Source organism: Danio rerio, chromosome 10 (genome assembly GCF_052040795.2).
Source record: "Danio rerio strain M-AB ecotype USA chromosome 10, GRCz13ab, whole genome shotgun sequence".
NCBI lineage: Eukaryota > Metazoa > Chordata > Actinopteri > Cypriniformes > Danionidae > Danio > Danio rerio.
The window spans coordinates 29,702,573-29,718,062 of record NC_141030.1 but is presented as its reverse complement, the minus strand read 5'-3'; the positions used below and the strand labels follow the sequence as shown (position 1 = coordinate 29,718,062).

The window sequence follows — 15,490 nt, the reverse complement described above, 5'->3', positions numbered from 1 at the left end:
GTTGCATGGTGTAACAGAGTTGTACTTATTCTCTTAATGTGTTATAGGTGTGTTTTGAGAATAACATGCATTAAACCAATCAAAGACTCATCTCACATTCCATCTTAGAGTCCGTTGTGTCGTGCCATGGCTAATTTTTCTATTTACATGACAGACTTTGTAAGTGGAAAAACTGAACGAGAAATGATAAAACAGCTTGACAGACCATCTGCAGTGTGAGGATAAAGAATGAGCCTCTTTACTTTACTCCTTCACTTTTCTGGATAAGGAAACAGTGTTGTACGTACTCATATTTAATATTATTTGTTAAGTGCAAAGATTTGTTTCGAAACTATTTCTAAATTCAGTTCTAATTTCCAGCAAATGAATAAATGAACAATAATAACCAAATGTGGTCAAAAAACTTATATCTAACACAAGTGTCCTATACTGATGCCCTATATAATGACAGGTACGTCTCCAAAACCTGACAGGTGAACAAATCTAAACTTGTTTTTATTAAAACAAATATAAACATATGCATATAATGAATGATACTGCTAATAATAAAAACATTATACGGAACAATTTTTGTTTCTAATGTTAAGATATTTGCGTATTGCTGTACATTCTGAGTGTATTCAGCAATGTCTAAGCATTTGGACCCGCACAAGTGAATAACTAAATCAATGGTGCAATCTATTTCAGTTTTTTAAAATAGCAATGGGCCAACAATGTGCCTTAACACTTTATAGACCAACACACCTAGTTCACACAAAGCGACGCAAAACGTGAAAACTAGGGTTGCACTGATATGAAAATAGCAACAAATCGTACCATACATGTTTTGCGCTGTACTGCGCCGTGTGTATGATAGCTCTAAATCTAAGGAAAAATGTTCTAATCTGCAATACATAATCTCACAATTCTGAACAAACAGTCTAAATAAAACTGTAAAATAAAAAAATACAATTATAAGGTAAAGTCAAAATTATAAAATAAATAAAGATAAACTTAAATATAAAAAGCAAATCTGAAAGATACAAAATCAGAATTAGATTTCCCCCCTAATTTCCAGAGAATGTCGTGCATCAGACTTTTTTTTTCTCAGAATTGTACACTTACGGGTTCTTGCAATTCAGTTTTTCAAAAAATCTTTTAAACTTGCAATTGCATGTGTGAAAAATTATGACCCAAAATTTTAAACCAAAAAGTCAGAATTACCTTTATTTACAATTACATTTAAATCCTTTACTGTATTGCTGAACAAACAAAACAAATGCTTCTTTTAAGTATATTTTTTCTTCATTGATTTTTAATAAATTTGGATAAAAAATTTTTAGCATTATATTTTTTAAGTAAATCTCATTACATTTGTCACATGTGAAAACTTATTTGCATATAATTAACATTTCATTAACAGTAATTATTATTTAAAAAGTGGGCTCAGGAGTTAGCACTGTCGCCTCACAGCAAGAAGGTCACTGGTTCAAGTCCCAGCTGGGCTAGTTGGCATTTCTGTGTGAGTTTGCATGTTCTACCTGTGTTTGCATGAGTTTCCCCCAGTTGTTCCAGTTGTTCCACACGCTCTATAGGTGAACTGAAAAAACTAAACTGGCCATAGTGTGTGTGTACGTCTGCGTGAGTGTGTGTGTGTGTCTGTGTGTGAGAATGAGTGTGTATGGGTGTTTCCTAGTACTGGGTTGCAGCTGGAAGGTCATCCGCTATGTAAAACATATGCTGGAATAGTTGGCAGTTCATTCCGCTGTGGCGACCACTGAAATAGAGACTAAGGAAAGCTGTAGGAAATTGAATGAATGAATGTTTTATTTCAATATATAAACACTAAATAATGATATAATAATTCTGTAATTCCAGTACAATTTAGTCACAATTAAGGGGCAACATAAAACTTCTAAAACCAAACCATTCAGTTTGTGAGATGTTCATAAAGCCCCTCAAGTGACCCTAATTTATTTTTTTTTTATTTGTAGCACTCAGTATACAACTTCAAAAGGAACAAAAGCCTTCACATGCTCCATCCAACCATACATGTGGAAAAAAATCTTCCAAGAAAGCACGGAAAGACAGAAATTGATTGAAAGATATAAGGCGAGCGCAATAAAAAGAGAAGGAGAGAGAAAGAGAGAGTTCGCTTTCAATTCCATTTCTCTAACAACAGGGGGGACCATTCTGAGCACAACAAGCCTCAGTGAGTGAGACGTGAGGAAGAGGAGAGAAAAGGCCGAGGCAGGCGGCTGTGAAGGAGCAGAAAGCTTTAAGGGGAGGGTGGATATGTTTGGCACAGATCGCAGCTCCAGGGTCTAAAGAGCAAAGAGGCAGATGAAGCCTGATCAGTTACAAACACACACTTCAATGGTTGCCTGATTCACTCTCGCTTACACACTTTCGCCTTTACAGCTGAGAAGTAAATTCTGACATAAGTCTTTTTTTCTCACTAATGTTTGAAACTGGAATACAATGTAAAAAAACACTTTAACTAATATTTTTTGTCTTATTTCTAGTCCAAATATCAAACAATTCTTAAATCAAGAGGCATTTTCTAGACAAGCAAAACATTGTCAAAATTATCGTATTGTGTTAAGAAAAAAAATATATAATCTACCAAAATGGTTATCAAAATAATTTTATATCAAAAGGAAAAACAAGGTCGTTTCTAAAAACAAGACTATTTTGTTGCTTGTCTTCATATTTTGACTAGATAGGAGTCAAAAAATCTAAGACAAGCATTTTTTGCAGAGTATGTGCTTTGTATTTTCTGAGACACAGTGATTTAAATTATTTAATCAGATTTATAACTTACTACATAATAAGTTTATAACTTAGTATAACCTGTATTAGTTCATTTTATGTATCCTATCTTTCACATTTGGAGTTATTACCCCTATGCTAAAAACTCTTTTAGATGGGGTGCTAGTAGCTGGGATGAACAAGAAAAGAAACCAAAAAGTCACTTTTTAAAACATCCTTACATCCTTTTTTTAATTTACAATCTCCTCACTGCTGCTTGTCACAGCACTCAAGCGTGTGTTGTTATTCCTGAGGTTGCAAACCCAACCGGAGTCCGTTCACATGTTGCATCTAAAAATATGTGAAAAGCAAGTGGATCCAGTTTCCTTCACCATTTTCAATGGGCTTTGTGCTCATGCTTCTCTGGCGTTTCTCATAACTAGGTAATCATCAACCGTTTTCTCAGAGGATGACAGACGAACAAACCATTGCTGAGGTTGTGATACAATTTGTGAAAAAGCACTGCAGAGTTTGGGTGCTCTGTGTATGTCTGAGTCTGCCATTATTACCTAAATGTGTATATTGCATTTAAAGTGTGATCGCGATTAATTAGTTGTACTTACATGAATCGCGTTGCGAACACAGTATTTTGAAATGTTTTCAACTGGGTGTACCTGGAAACCTAGACCCTTTGTTAATCCAGGGTCGCCACAGCGGAATGAACCGCCAACTTATCCAGCAAGTTTTTACGCAGCGGATGCCCTTCCAGCCACAACCCATCTCTGGGAAACATCCACACACACACACATTCACAAACACACATTTATACACTATGGACAATTTAGCCTACCCAGTTCACCTGCACCGTATGTCTTTGGACTGTGGGGGAAACCGGAGCACCCGGAGGAAACCCACGCAAACACAGGGAGAACATGCAAACTCCACACAGAAACACCAACTGAGCCGAGGCTTGGACCAACGACCCAGCGAGCTTCTTGCTGTGAGGCGACAGCTCTACCTACTGCGCCACTGCTTCCCCCCCACCCACATTTAAATAAAGCTTTAGGTATTCATACCAAACTTTTTTATATTGTTATTGACAATGGTGTTCGGTCAATATCGATACTGTTTTATCTGCCCAGCCATATTTGGAGATTTTTTTAAAAGCAGATTTTTTGAAAAAAAGTCTTCCAGAGCGTGTCCAACAGAGCTAAAATCTTCAGCACTCTTGCTAAAATGCTTAGCTGTGAGTGCTTCTCCAATTGTCAGAGCTTATAACAAATGCAGAATAATCAACATTTGACATAAAATGAAGACTTAGTGCCTCACTACGTTGCTTCTTAGCTCAGTTCAGAAAATAACTCTTTGGTGGACACACACTTGTACTCATCAAGGCTATGTTTAATTGATAAAAGTACAATAAACACAATAATACAGTCAAATATTTCTGAAATTTAAAATACATTTTTTTGTATTTAAATACTTTTTTAAATGTAACTCTCACATGAGTGCATTAAAACACAACAATGGTGTTTAAAACAGCCACTATGCCTGGATTCCTGTTTAAAAAAAATGATCGCTAACTTTCCTCCATTTTGGTCACTCAGATACATGTCATTGCTTATGTTACACATGTCTCCATTACTGGCAAAACATCTAAATGAGTTTAAATTGAACGCCCTAAACCTCTGAGCTCTTTGGAACTATACTGTCAAAATAACATTGCTTTCTGGGACATATAGGTGGTGGAGTGGACATAATGTATGAAGCTGAATGACTCCCATCAAGGGATCTAGGGTATGTCAGCTTCCCTCATTTAACACACTTCCAAATGGCTTTGAGGATTGTTCTAAAAGAACAAGGGAAGAAAAGTTTGCGAGTGCTTGTCTAAAAGTTGACTGGAATGCATCTTATGAGTAATCTACAGTAGAATTATTAAGTAAAAGCAGGAATTATAATGTTTGACTGCTCTGCTGCCCCCTAGAGACAAGGAGCTTCCTTAATTTTCATTTCCCTGTGTTCATCTATAGGTTGTTTTCAATCATGTGGTTCTGGTGACACTTGAAAGTCAGATAAAGGGCAGGAAGTAAAAAATAGTAGACATAGAGGAAAGTCTGTATTTTTGCAATTTTTACCATATTTCAAATGAGATATAAATAGAAAATAATCACATATGTTGTTCATGATCCTCATATCATGAAGAGGGCTCAGTTTTTTACTTAATTTAAATATCTTGCCTGTCATTGAGGCGGTATATACTGTGTAAGCTATCACATTAGTAATAGTCAACATTATATTATTTATTTATTTTTGTAAGGGGGAATGAACTTAATTGAACGTTTTTGTATTCTCCTGGATATTGTATGTGTGGTGATGGTTGTATCTTAGTTTTATATAACACATTAACATGTTTATACACATAGCTAGGCCTGTGTATAACGTTTATTGGTGCTGTCAAACAAATTATCACGTTCAAAAAAAGTTTGTACACATACATGTATTAAATGAATGTTTATTACATGCTGCCTTTTCTTCTGTTTTTCAGCAACTTTCCCCCCTTTAGAGGCAAAAACTTTTGGAAGTCTATAAAAGCTGTTCGGCATTTCTTATTTTGGCAGATTTAAACAATTATAAACCATATAAAACATAAATATTTCGATGTTCTGATAGCGATTCCTATGCAGAAAAATCCCTCCCTGCCCTCAATCGGAATTGTGTTTGTCATCAATGACATCATATGAACACAACCTATAAACTAACTAAATACACTGAACATTCTAACCACAATGGATCCTGTGATAGGACATGTAAAAGGGTTAAAAAAAAACTAATGCTGCAAAATTATCTGCAGCCATTCTGTCATGAAATTCCTGGCACGCTCTGTACACATGAACTACCACACACATAAAAATCCAAGTAAACTTTGGCCTTAATTATTTACACCCCAATATCCCCTCTTTCCTTCAGCCTTTTCTTTCTCATCTCTCTTGCTGCCTTCTGCTTACCGCTTCTTTTTTCAACCCGAACATCCCTCAAAGCCAACACACATCCACAAACCCACAGCCGCATGAACAAAGACCCTTGGTTTCTTGAATACTGACCACATGTGGGGCTGAGCTGAGCAGAGTGCAAGGCAAGATAAGCAGGTGTACGCTTGAAAAAAAAAAAAACTGTTCAGACTGTTCTACGGATGTCAGAGAGAGTGAGGGCTTTCATCTTAGACACAAAGAAGCCAAAACCACTTAGAAAAACATCTCTAACAGCTTCCCGTTGATAAGCTTAACTAATAACAGCTCTCTCTGTGAAACACAGACGCTACTGAATGCTAATGATCCCCTGTTAATGCGTGTGCTGGTGACTTCTTGTCAAGTTTAATCAATTCTGGATAACAGCTTGTTTTTGTGGAAATGTGTTAATGAGTGGAAAATGCAGGCAAAGCTAAATTGCATATAAAGATACTCACCAACAAAAGACGTTTCACCCAGGAAACCTCTCCGTCTGAGGGTCACCTCCAGAACTTTGTCGTGCTCATCCACCACATAGTTTGGCTTCTCCAGAGAGATCCAAGACCAGTTCAGATGAAACGGTTGGTTCTTCAGTTTGTTCCCTCCTAAGAACAACAGTAAAAACATACAATGAATTTTACAGCTATCAGAAGTTGAACGCAATATTAAAGGTCTTTTAAAGTGTTTGAAATATTCCATTAAACTTAATTCATCTTTATTTCTATAATGAGTTTACACTGTAGATTGTGTCAAAACAGATCAACATAGACAGTCCAATGTCAGTCAAGTTTTCAGAAACATTAAAACATTAAACATTAAAAGAGGGTGAGACATAGTGCAACTCCTCCCCTTTAAAAAAACAGCCAATAGCGTTTTGTTTTATCAACGCTCTGCCAGTGAGAGTTCTTGAGCTCAAGCACATCAAATGGAAAGCAAATAAGAAGCTTCTTGAAGGGGGCGGGGCATGTCAGATCCTAGACAACATTTGATTGGTTAAGATGAGATGAGAAACTGTAGTATGAATTGACAAGAATAAAACCATTGATCCATTTAGGCAGAAGTGACAAACTACAAGCTTTACCTGTTTATCAGTTTTATATCTTCTAAATGCGGATTTTGTCACTGTTTTGGAACACACTTGCTTATAGTTATCTTAAAAAGTAACAATACTGTTACTTATATCTAAAAAAAACTTTATTTTAATTTCATGGACCTTTAAAATAAGGAATATACTGTATGAAAATAATCTGTATGCTAACATTGGGGTTAGCATTATTCTGCACACAAAATAACTGTAAGAAACATGTACTTTGCATTGGCTCCTGAAAAAAAACCTGTGGCCATCATTCTTATCTTATGGTTTTTTGTTGTTGCTGTTGAGGATTTCTTTCATACAGTCAGTCATTAAGGCTGATTTATACACGGTACATCTACATCAAGTTTGATCGGGGCATAACCAGAAATAATTGCAGAGTGTGCGCTGGCTAGATCATATTTGGAATAATAGAGGGCATCTTTTTTTACTTTTTAACTTTTAAATCTTTTAACACAGTGAACATGGTGCTGATAAATGTACCATTTGCCAGGAGTAAGCTAAAATTTCTATAACAAAATTAAAATATTTACACATTTCTAATCAAATAATATATACAGTTGAAATCTATTAGCCTCTCTTTTTTTTTTTTACATTTCCCGAATGATGTTTAACAGAGCAAAGAAATTTCCACAGTATGTCTGCTAATATTTTTCTTCTTCTGGAGAAAGTCTTTTTGTTTTATTTCGGCTAGAATAAAAGCTATTTTTTAATTTTTTTAAAACCATTTTAAGGTCAAAATTATTAGCCCCTTTGAGCTATATTTTATTTCAATAGTCTACATAACAAACCATCATTATACAATAACTAGTCTAATTACCCTAACAGCCTAGTTAACCTAATTAACCTAGTTAAGCCTTTAAATGTCACTTTAAGCTGTATAAAAGTCTTGAAAAATATTTAGTGAAATATTATGTGCTGTCATCATGGTAAAAAGATAAAATAAATCAGTTATTAAAAATGAGTTATTAAAACAAATTTGTTTAGAAATGTGTTGAAAAAATCTCTCCGTTAAACAGAAATTGGAGGAAAAAAATAAACAGAGGGCTAATAATACAGGGGAACTAACAATTCTGACTTCAACAGTATAGGTGTAACCTGATGGGGAATGTTGACAAAGCAATTAAGAACCCAAATGCAAGGTTTATTCAACAAAGGTCAGACAAGCAATGGGACACACATGTATACAGGCAAATCCAGAGTTGTGGTCATAAACAGGCAGATCAAATGCAGGCAGCAGACAGGTATAAGGAATAAAACAAAGCGAGGGTCAAACATGGCAAGACAAGGAAAGGAAAATGATTGTGATGTTCACAATAACAGTTATGCAAGACTCAGCACTGATATGTGCATTTGTGCTGTGTTTGCGTGTGGTGTGTGTGTTGCATGACTGGATATGTAGTCCATATAATGCCGAATTTTTAGTTCTTTAGCGCACTGTGTGTTTACCAGCGATCTGCAAGGATTTGGTTGCAGGTGATTGTGACAATAAGCATATGTAAGCTTTTTAAAAATTGTTGTGTGTTCAGTCGGATTCACTCCTTTACTGAAAAAACCTTGGCTTGGACAATTTTGATTAAGGATACCTACTATAAAAGTACATAAGAGCAATTCCAGCGTTATGGATGAGACACCTGCAGTAAAAACTTAAAATATAAATTTACAGAGAAAGTATATATTAACATTATTGTCACAGTCACCAGCGAACTAGCTATTGCGGATCGCTGGAGAACTACAAATCAGCCACCAAATTGACTACAAATATTGTCATGCACCTCACACACACACCTGTTCCGGTTTTGCCACACAAACACACATGCAAACACACAGCTGAAGCTTGTCATTACTGATTTCCAGGACTATAATACACCTTACTCACTCACACTATAGTTGCTGAGTCTTGTTGTCTTGTAACACTACGAATCGGTTTCTTGTCTTGTCTAGCCTAGCCATCTTTTGACCCTTTGCCTTGCTTTATCATTTTGATTTCTTGCAGCCTGCGCTGACCATTTGACTGTTGCCTGTTTGACTACTGTTTTTATTAACTGCACGTGGATCCTCAACTCTGTTGACCAGCACAGACCTGCATATTTTCCAAAATAACTAACCACAATGTTATGGGATCGGAAAAATATCAATTTGTAAACATTTAATTAATTAATTAATTTTCCTTCAGCTTTGTCTCTGCGAGTTTACAGTATACAACATACTTTGTACATAACATACAACATAATTCTGTGAATTAAACTGCACAACCCAAAATAAATAAAGTTAATCAAAACGATAAGGAAAATAAAAGGAAATGAGGAGTTGGCTTACTATAGAACAAAAAGGCTTGCATTAATTTTATTTGGCATTTATGCATTTATGAGGAATAACATAGTTATGGATGTAATGCCTCTCCATTATTGAAGTGACAGATATGAAATTAGCACTTGTGTGACTTTGGTATATAAAATAAAGTTGTTTGAAAACACTGACTTATTTTTGAGTATTTGTACAGTACTGTAAATTACAATGCAACAGAAAAAAACCTAAAAAGGGTTTTACTATTTTGGTGAAAACTTTATTTTTTTCAAGGCAAGGTTGATATTTGCATGGAATTATATAATATGCAAAAACGGGTAACAAAAAAGAAACATTTACAGCATAGAAAAGTATGTGACTGGTACTTTTTAATGAGGAATAACTTTTAAAAATGTTTTGTTATTTGTCATCATCTAAGACTTCTATGCTACTTTCAGTTGGCTTTAAAGCCTTTTTGCTCATTCTGTTCCTATTCAATTCAGAAAACAGCACAACAGCGAGTGAGTCAACTATAAAAAGCATTTTGTACACTCACAACGGCAGTGCAATGCTTCGCTAATGTGTAAATCCAGCTTCAGAAGTCAAAATCGAAAGTCTAAAAACAAACTACTGTACACCAGGGCTACACACCTTCACTGATGAATCCTTCAGTCTTTATTCAAATGCTAGAAATAATAAAGGTTTTAGTTTAAATAGTTGCAATAGCACAACAAAAGAGCACTAGTAAGTAGTGTAGATGAGTTTTCCTGTTCTGCGTGATGTCCTCGATAATCTCTGTAGCCTCATCATGAACAGTAGTTGAATAAAACATGAAAATGTATTGAGCTTACGATAAATACTGTACAGGTGCTACTTCAAGCATTTAAACATAAAAAGCTGATGTAGGAATACAAAGTTTTTTTAAAAAAAGCATTCGATCGTTTAGCATATTTACGAAAAAGGGGGAGATGTGTAAAACTTTAGGTCATTAGGATATCTGGAGCTTTTCTATGAAGATTTGCATGCACATGCTTCTATGAATACATTATGGTCATAATGGACACAAGGGGGATTCATTAGAGATTATTACTCAAACATAATATGCACACAAACAGTTGTGTTTACTTAGGGGTTTATGGGAAATAACTGATATGCTACACATTAACCGCTTGGGAAAACCTAATTTAGCAGGTTTTATAGCCTGAAAACAGCAGGATATACACAGTCCATGCAGCATAGTCTTGTTATTTTAAATATTTTTAATAAATATTTGATATTTGGATCACCCACTGTATCTCTACTCCCAGGTACATGCTCCAGATCTCTGTAGCTTTCTTTGGAAACTACAAATAAAGGTTTGTTTGTATAGAAAAAGAATAGCTCAGTGCAGAAGAGACATTATGTAATATTGATATCTTGAGCATGCTGACTTCACACTTTACATGCTTGGTTTCACAATTCTTGGTGTAACGCACATTACTTCATCCTTTTCACATTACTTCAGAATCATTCAACTACTGTATAACCAAGTCATTATAATTATTTAATTTAAAGAAATAGTTTATGTCCAATCATTAATGCTCATAACACATTTGTGTCCATTTTGACCTAAAAGAGGTGCATAAAATATCCTGAGATGCATAAAATGAATTAATTATTAATAATAAATAAATATAGATTGATAGAATTGCAAATTCTTTATAAAAACAAACATACCTTTATATATATATATATATATATATATATATATATATATATATATATATATATATATATGTGTGTGTGTGTGTGTGTGTGTGTGTATGTGTGTGTGTAATTATTTAAAATATAATGTATATATAAATTGTAAGCTGTATGATTACTTTGTGCAAAATATTTTATTAAGATAACGTTAAATTCAATAAATATTTGTGAAATATTTACAGCCCTTCTCAATATGTTACAAACTTTTTTGACTGGGTTTTGCTAAGAAAAACATGCATTTCATATGAAAGTGAAAGTCTATGTAACAGGCCAGTAGCCAGCGGGGGTTCGGGTGGTTAGGAAGACCCACCCCTTACTAACTAAGGTCCAGAATGTGTCCTATTTATGAGCTCATTTGTCCTATTTTAACTGCTATATGGCATCATAAATTGTGAAAATAAGTCATTAAGACCAAACAGAATCCTCGCTTGGCTGTTGTTTCAAAGTGAGTGGTAATCAGTTTTGGCCAATGATATTATTTTTCATGAGTCTAACATCCAGCTGTGCAAAAAACAAGCTGACGTAAGTGAGATCATCTTTTGCTACTGTCATAGTGGCAAAAAGGTTGCTGGTTCGAGCCTCGCTTGGTCAGTTAGCATTTTTGTATGGAGTTAGAATGTTCTCCCTGTGTTCACGTAGGTTTTTCTCCAGGTGCTCCGATTTCCCCAACAGTCCTAAGACATGTGGTTTAGGTGAATCGGGTCAGCTAAATTGTGTGTGAATGAGTGTGAATGAATGTTTCCCAGAGAGGTTTGCAGCTGGAAGGGCATCTGCTCAGTAAAACATATGCTGAATAAATTGGCGGTTAATTCTGCTGTGGTAACCCCAGATTAATATAGGGACTATGGCGAAGAGAAAATGAATGAATGATGTGTTTTTAAGTGAAGTTTCACAAACTAAATTCGAGAGGAGCATGTGATATGATTGACCGCAGCTGGTCTCTCATATACAATCATTAGTTAGCCAATCAGATTAGTTCCAATTCACTATAAGTAGCCACGCAAAAAATTACTCCCTTATCTTCGTTTTCCAAAGAAACCCCCCATCCTTCTCCACCTTTCTTTCTTTCCCATGGGGAGCTCTCGAGAACTACCTGATCTCGTACTCCCCTTACATACTCAATCGACCAGGCGAGAGCCCTGGGCTAAATTATCTCCAAGCTCAGGGTTCTCTCCCGGGACAGCATGCCAAACCTGCTAATAGCGTCAAGCAATATCTAAGTGTGAACTCTTGAAATGAAAAAAAGATCTTACAAGTAACTTTCGTTTTAAATCTTGGACCTTATTCTTGAAACAAAAAATGACCAATGAAAAGGTATGAAGCACCAAAAGTGAAGCATATTAAAATGAATTTAATACTAATTTGGCTATTGCTGTTATTCATGAATTTTCAAATTTACTTTTTACATGAAAGGTTAGAAAAATGGTGAAGATCTACATTATTGTTCTTATCATTATGTTTACATTTTTTATTATTCAAAAAGCCAAATTCTGAGTGAGGAAAGTTGAACGTGCTGGCCAGTTTGTTATTTGCCTAATAAATGACAATAGACTAATTTTTTTTAATTTAAAACTTTAACAGATTCTTATTTTTTCTAATGATATACAATGTAATAAATTTGTATTTGAAAAATTTGTAATAATATTTCTTTATTCTAAATCTTTAGGAAATATTTTTGGTACATTAAAAATGTGGAAATGATGACCATCCGACAAGCTAATCCAAGCTAATAGTACTTAAAATGAGACTAAAATGTGTATTTAAATTTCACAACTAAATAGAAAATGAGACAGTCCACTTTATGGAAAAAAAGAACCCCCCCTTTTACCAGGCTGGCTATGGGCCTGTTTTTCAGTAATATAAATGTTGCTTTTATGATGTATTGCAAAAATAAGTATGCAGTTGTCTTAATTTTGAACTGTTTTAAGCAGTCATTAGATTTAAAGTTTAAAGGATTTAATTGAATTCTATCTATTTCCATGCGGCAGTTCTCAGATTGTTCTTATAAAAACAAATTATGTATAGCAGTACATATAATTTGAATGTGTTATGAGGGTTAATTACCTCTTCAGCTGAAAAAAAAATAAAGTCAAACACATCTCAGATGGCCTGGGGCTGAATACATAATGAATATTATTTTGGGTGAACTATCCTTTGAAGTGTAAAAATGATTGCATTATACTGAAAGTTTACCATGGTAAACATTCTAAATCGCAGTTACAGAGAGGCTTTCAAATACAATCTACACCTCCAGTGCTTTTAAAAAAATGACTGAATACTCAAAGAGTATGAACTTCAGGCAATGAGAAGCCTTTGAAAAGGCAGCATCTGTGTGAATTGATCCCATTAACTTCACACATGCCTACAGACCTACTACATCTCCAATCTATATTCACGTCATGTATTAGATCTGCTCGCATATTGATATCTCGCTTCACATGCGCACAAAACATCAGAGACAAATTCCCAATTTCTCAACAAGCCAGACCATGTTTATTCATGAATTTTCTATGCTCGTTTCAGATGATTTCCTCGAGCTAACCTCAGGCTCCTAATGTCTCACTCTCTAACCTTGCCTGAAAGGCTTTGTGACCGAAAAAAAACTGACATGTTGCTGATGCCACTGTATTTCTAACTCCATATTAGTGTGTAATGATGTACAGTTGCTAGGTGATAATCGTTGGGAATTTCAGAACGCAGGAAAATCAACCATTTCACACGTTAAAGCGATTATATTTGACATTTCATGAAGATTAGCAGCGTAATCCACATGGATGGCTAAATTATCATAATAGTCCACATAATTAGGAGACCAGGGTCCATGAAGACTTAACTACCCATATTTTGAATCCATATACTATAAACGTGGACTGCAGGTGAATTGTAAAATTGAAGCTGTAATAAATACATAAATGTAATGCACATAATAATTTCTTTTCACCACCTTGAAGCCATCCCAGAGAGTTATTTTTTTTTCTTCTTCTGTAGTGCAGTAACGTATATTTTTAGGTAAAACTGTGCCAAAAAAAGTCAACAGCATTTTGACAGTAGAAAATCATTCATTTATTCATTCATTCATTTTCCTTCAGCTTAGTCTCTGATTTATCAGGAGTCACCACAGCGGAATGAACCATCAAGTATTCTGGCATTTGTTTTAAGCAGCGGATGCCCTTCCAGCCACAACCCATTACTGGGAAATACTAATACACTCTCATATTCACACAAACACTCATACACTAATGCCAATTTAGTTTATACAATTCACCTATAATAATAATAATAATAATAATAATAATAATAATAATAAATAATAATAATAATAATAATAATTCCTTATATTTATATAGCACTTTTCTAGACACTCAAAGTGCTTTACACAATGGGGGAATCTCCTCATCCACCACCAGTGTGCAGCATCCACCTGGATGATGCAACGGCAGCCATATTGTGCCAGACCGCACACCACACACCAGCTGATTGGTGGAGAGGAAACAGAGTGATGAAGCCAATTATGATATGGGGATGGTTAGGAGGCCATGATAGACAGAGGACAGTGGGCAAATTTAGCCATCATGCTTGGGTTAAACCCCTACTCTTTTTCGAAGGACATCCTGGGATTTTTAATGGCCATATAGAGTCAAGACTTCGGTTTAACGTTTCATCTGAAAGACATCGCTCACTAAGCAGTATAGAGTCCCTTCACTATATTGGGATGTTAAAACCCACACAGACCGCAGGTTAAGCTCCACCTGCTGATCTCACTAATAGCTTCTGGCAGCAACCTAGCGAATATAGTGCATAGCCTTGAACTATGGGGAAAACCGGAGCACTCGGAGGAAACCCTAATGAACATGCATTGCAAACTCCACATAGAAATGCCAACTGGCCCTGTCGGGACTCCAACCAGCATCCTTGCTGTAAGGCGACAGTGCTAACCACTGAGCCACTGTGCCATCAGTAAAAAAACAAACAACGGCAAAACAAAAGTAGGGCTGCATGAATAATCGAAAAAAGATCACGATCTCGGTTTGACCGTACACATGATCTTAATTCAGCTTTTCTACGATTCAGCCAATTATATTTTCAAGGTCAGGAGAGAAGCATAAAGGCAGTCGCACAAGTCTTCACAGGAACATAAACATCTTTAAATTGCGTTAAAAGTGTCACATACTGTATTTATAAGGTATAATTTATCCAAAAATATAATTTCTGTCTTCATATAATAATGTATTTGCAGCCTCAAAATCACACGTGAGCTGACCACGAGCTACCGAGAACACGCGCGCATGCACGTGGCACACCAATGATGTCTACTTTAGTGAACAGAACCTGCATAGGCTGTGAATAACAAGTAATAAAGTTGTCAATAACATTGAGTTTGTTGCACAGAGCGATCGTTTGAGAGCCGCACTGAAAGAATGATTTGCATGTGTGTGTTTTATCACAGTGATGGCAGCCATGAGCCGCACTAGGAAGTGAAAATGAAACTGACCGCACATCATTTAAATAATCATAATGCATTTTGCGGTTATGATTATGACAAGCATTTGATATGTTTTTTCTTTCATAGCTAACACAAAGTGTTGTGCATGAAAATAAATGTTTAACAGTGTCAGTATAGCTACTCTAGCTT

At 35.3% G+C, this 15,490-nt stretch overlaps 1 protein-coding gene across 2 annotated transcripts in view; it reads right to left on the bottom strand.

Annotated features, from left to right (window-relative positions):
- frem2a (FRAS1 related extracellular matrix 2a) overlaps positions 1-15,490 on the bottom strand; it is a 142,512-nt gene that overhangs the window by 100,575 nt on the left and 26,447 nt on the right. For both annotated transcript variants that reach the window (XM_087269524.1, NM_001137657.1), the window contains 1 exon segment: positions 6,194-6,340. In XM_087269524.1, the coding sequence (XP_087125650.1) occupies positions 6,194-6,340 (147 nt within the window).